The sequence below is a fragment of the Corylus avellana genome, chromosome ca1 (genome assembly GCF_901000735.1).
Source record: "Corylus avellana chromosome ca1, CavTom2PMs-1.0".
Lineage (NCBI taxonomy): Eukaryota > Viridiplantae > Streptophyta > Magnoliopsida > Fagales > Betulaceae > Corylus > Corylus avellana.
This window is the reverse complement of record NC_081541.1, coordinates 44,274,303-44,279,067: the sequence shown is the minus strand read 5'-3', so window position 1 is coordinate 44,279,067 and position 4,765 is coordinate 44,274,303. Positions and strand designations below refer to the sequence as shown.

The window sequence follows — 4,765 nt, the reverse complement described above, 5'->3', positions numbered from 1 at the left end:
TTTTTTAATTTAAAATAATATTTTATTATTATTTTTATTAGTAGGATATGTATTCTATTTGTGGTCATAGAATTTCTTAGATGAAATCTTAACCATGAACTGAATATTCTCCAGTCCATAGTTGACTGGAGAAGATCCTATTCCCATAGATACGTGGTTGAGTGTGATTAAGATATTAATTAAATCAATCATTTATTATCGGTTTAAACTTTGAAAGAAGTGAAAGATTTAATATTACCACTGCTTTTGGGTTATCCATGAGATTATTCTCTTTGGCAATGCTGACCCTTTTCGCTTCCACCAGAGCTGCCACAACCATGTTGATGATGGATAGAAAAAGGCCTACTCCTATCCTTTGCAGCACAGTAATGCCTGATGGGTGTCCGGTGAATTTTCTGGCAATCGGGACAAAAATTCTCTCGTAGATTGGGACTGTGATTAAGATTACAAAGCCGGTGAGGGCTTGAACCGATGCCGAAGGAAGCTGAAAGTGGGGTCCGATCGACCGGATCATTGTGCTTCCTTGCTTGATGAAATAGGTGTGGAGTTGGGCTTGGACGACGTTAAACATTAAGCAGCTAAACCATATGGGGATGAGGCGAAGGACCAGCTTTACTTCTTCTACTTGATTTAGGGAGCATAGCCTCCATGGATTTCTGGTTTTGCTTGATGCATCATTGTTGTTGTCTATGATCATTGCCTTGTCCAAAAACCTGAAATTTAAAACTGGTGATTTAATAAACTTTTTGGAAAATTGTAACTCCATTAATTGTATGTACTAATTAATGACCAGGACATCAAATGTAAAAGAGCTCTTATGGAGCTCATTTACTCGAACAAGTCTCGAGCAGTATGCCAATATGCTAAGATAGGTGAGTCTATAAAGATTCTCTTACATTTACTCAATGGCGGAGCCAACAATTTTATATTGGGAGTGCCGTTAAAATTTTTTTGGTGTCCTAAAAATTTTCTCAACCCTAAAAATTTGGTAATTCATACAATATATGCATCACAAAAAATCTAAAACTGTAACATAAAACTACAAAAGCGACTGAGAAGCCAGGGAAGAGTTACCTGTGAATCTGTGATAGAAAGAACAGAGAACGAAGAGACTAGAAAGAGTCTGAGAGAGAGTGTCTTAGAGATTTTTTTTTTTTTTTGGTGTGGGAGAACTGGAGAAGGGTTGCCATGGGTTAAATGGAGGTGCGGGAAAAGGGTTGTTGTGTCTTGGGTAATGGGTAGGTAAATTAATTGTAAAAAGATTTTTTTAAAAAAAAAAATTTATTTAGGGTTAAAAAAAAAAAAAATTAAATCCTTGGGGGGTGCCACGGCACCCCCAAGGGGTAACGTGGCTCCGCCACTGAGCATATTGCATTGTACCAAACGAAAGAATATGATTAGTTAGTCTATTCCAGCGTTACAACCAGACAAAAGAATAGGAATAACTAATATATTCCACACTCTTCTATTCCCAATAGTAGCTAATCATTTTTCAATGGACTAGACATTTCGCGAACCAAACAAGGCCTTAACATTTATTTCAAAACTAGTCATGATGTTGACTCTGGTAAAGTCAGCAACCAGACTGGTTATGTGATATACAATGGAAAGAAGGTGTCAACTATGATCAGCGTTCAGCGCCATGCTTAGATCCAATCAAGCTTCTGAAAACGAATGATCATTTAATTCAGTTGACTATTGACAGCTTCCGAAAAAGAATTCTCATTTAATTCCGTCGACACAGTGGTTATTGGTTGTTAGACGTTGTGGTCAATGGTGGAGCCAGGCAACTCATATTGGGCGTGCCGCAAAAAAAAATTTTGGCGTCTTAAAAATATTTTTTGGCGTACTAAAAATTTTCTCCACCCTAAAAATTTGGTAATTCACACAATATATGCATCACAGAAAAATATCTATAAAAGTTCATAAATATGGCTTAAATTGATATATTAGAAATGTAACATGCCGGCACTATATCATAAAGACAAATACAAAATAAATAAATAAATAAATGTCTAGAATTCACTTTACGGTCTCTTAGAAGTACAAAATCATCAAGTATCGAATCTAAATCATATTTTGTATAATGAAATGCTACAAGAAGGCTATCCACAACAAGTGATGCTTCAAGTGTCTAAAAGATCCCACACATGTTTTAGGAAAGAAATTTATCAAAGATTACATAGCTCTCCTTTTAAACCTTTGGAAAAAAATATATATATATATATTTAAACCTTTGGGGGTGCAGGATAACGTGGCTCCGCCACTGGGTTGTTGTGTCTTGGGTAATGGATAGGTAAATTAATTGTAAAAAGATTTTTTTTTTTTTATTTAATTTATTTAGGGTTAAAAAAAAAATTAAATCCTTAACGTTGCTCCACCACTGAACATATTGCATTGTACCAAATGAAGGAATAGGATTAGCTAGTCTATTCCAGCGTTACAACCAAACAAACGAATATGAATAGCTAATCTATTCCACACTCTTCTATTCCCAATGGTAGTTAATTATTTTTCAATGGACTAGACATTTCGCAAACCAAACAAGGCCTTAACATTTATTTCAAAACTAGTCATTATGTTGACTCTGGTAAAGTCAGCAGCCAGACTGGTTATGTGATATACAATGGAAAGAAGGTGTCAACTATGATCAGCATTCAGCGCCATGCTTAGATCCAATCAAGCTTCTGAAAACGAATGATCATTTAATTCAGTTGACTGTTGACAGCTTCTGAAAAAGAATTCTCATTTAATTATGTCGACACAGTGGTTATTGGTTGTTAGACGTTGTTGTCAGTGGCAGTGCCAGGCAGCTCATATTGGGCGTGCCGCAAAAAAAAACATTTTGGCGTACTAAAAATATTCTCCACCCTAAAAATTTGGTAATTCACACAATATATGCATCACAGAAAAATATCTATAAAAGTTCATAAATATGTGTTTAAATTGATATATTATAAATGTAACATGCCGGCGCTATATCATAAAGACAAATACAAAATAAATAAATAAATAAATAAATGTCTAGAATTGCACTTTACAGTCTCTAAGAAGTACAAAATCATCAAGTATCGAATCTAAATCATATTTTGTATAATGAAATGCTACAAGCAAGCTATCCACAACAAGTGATGCTTCAAGTGTCTAAAAGATCCCACACATGTTTTAGGAAAGAAATTTATCAAAAATTGCACAGCTCTCTTTTTAAACCTTTGGAAAATAAATAAATATATATATATAAACATTTGGGGGAGCCGTGGCTAACGTGGCTCCGCCACTGGGTTGTTGTGTCTTGGGTAATGGATAGGTAAATTAATTGTAAAAAGATTTTTTTTTTTTTTTTAATTTATTTAGGGTTAAAAAAAAAAATTTAAATCCTTGGGGCACCCTCAAGGGGTAACATGGCTCCGCCACTGAACATATTGCATTGTACCAAACGAAGAAATAGGATTAGCTAGTCTATTCCAGTGTTACAACCAAACAAAAGAATAGGAATAACTAATCTATTCCACACTCTTCTATTCCCAATAGTAGTTAATCATTTTTCAATGTACTAGACATTTCGCGAACCAAACAAGGCCTTAACATTTATTTCAAAACTAGTCATTATGTTGACTCTGGTAAAGTCAGCAGCCAAACTGGTTATGTGATATACAATGGAGAGAAGGTGTCAACTATGATCAGTGTTCAGCGCCATGCTTAGATCCAATCAAGCTTCTGAAAACGAATGATCATTTAATTCGGTTGACTATTGAAAGCTTCTGAAAAATAATTCTCATTTAATTCTGTCGACACAGTGGTTATTGGTTGTTAGACGTTGTTGTCAGAGGGGGAGCCAGGCAACTCATATTGGGCGTGCCGCAAAAAATATTTTTGGCGTCCTAAAAATATTTTTTGGCGTACTAAAAATTTTCTCCACCCTAAAAAGTTGGTAATTCACACAATATATGCATCACAGAAAAATATCTATAAAAGTTCATAAATATGTGCTTAAATTGATATATTAGAAATGTAACATGCCGGCACTAAATCATATTTTGTCTAGAATTGCACTTTACGGTCTCTTAGAAGTACAAAATCATCAAGTATCGAATCTAAATCATATTTTGTATAATGAAATGCTACAAGCAGGCTATCTACAACAAGTGATGCTTCAAGTGTCTAAAAGATCCCACACATGTTTTAGGAAAGAAATTTATCAAAAATTGCACAGCTCTCTTTTTAAACCTTTGAAAAAAAATATATTTAAACCTTTGGGGCCGGTGCCGTGGCATCCCCAAAGGCTAACGTGGCTCCGTCACTGCATTTACTATCCGAATTACTAGCAATTCAAATAGCTAAATTACTTGAGAGTGGGATCCCTAAGCCCTTGCATCTACTTGTAATTTTTTTTTTTTTTTTTTTTAAATGGCATCGACTTGTAATTGGAACAACGCATATGTTCATTACATGTAAAAGAAAGTTGTGAAACGAATGACTTCTATATTTTTATTTAGTGACATCATAATTTACAGATGTGTCTTTATTGTCTTTAAATGAGCATTTAAAACTTTTGGTTTATTACACTTTGGTTGGTACTCACAGGGTGATTGAGTTGCTTTCAATATAGATCTGGCTTACATGCTGTTATTTTAATAACAGCATGTATGCTGTAGTTGAATCAACGGTCAAGATTTAATTTTAAAGTTGACTTACTTTTAGAAGCATTTAATAGGGGAGAGAAAATGAAAAAAGATTTTGAGAAATTCAATCTTGACCGTTGATT

At 34.4% G+C, this 4,765-nt stretch overlaps 1 protein-coding gene across 1 annotated transcript in view; it reads right to left on the bottom strand.

Annotated features, from left to right (window-relative positions):
- Nucleotides 1–184: 184 nt before the first annotated feature.
- LOC132172926 (protein NRT1/ PTR FAMILY 5.4-like) overlaps nt 185–4,765 on the bottom strand; it is an 8,096-nt gene continuing 3,515 nt past the window's right edge. The window contains exon 5 of the mRNA XM_059584489.1: nt 185–713. Within this exon, the coding sequence (XP_059440472.1) occupies nt 185–713 (529 nt within the window). The remainder of the gene's footprint in view (nt 714–4,765) is intronic.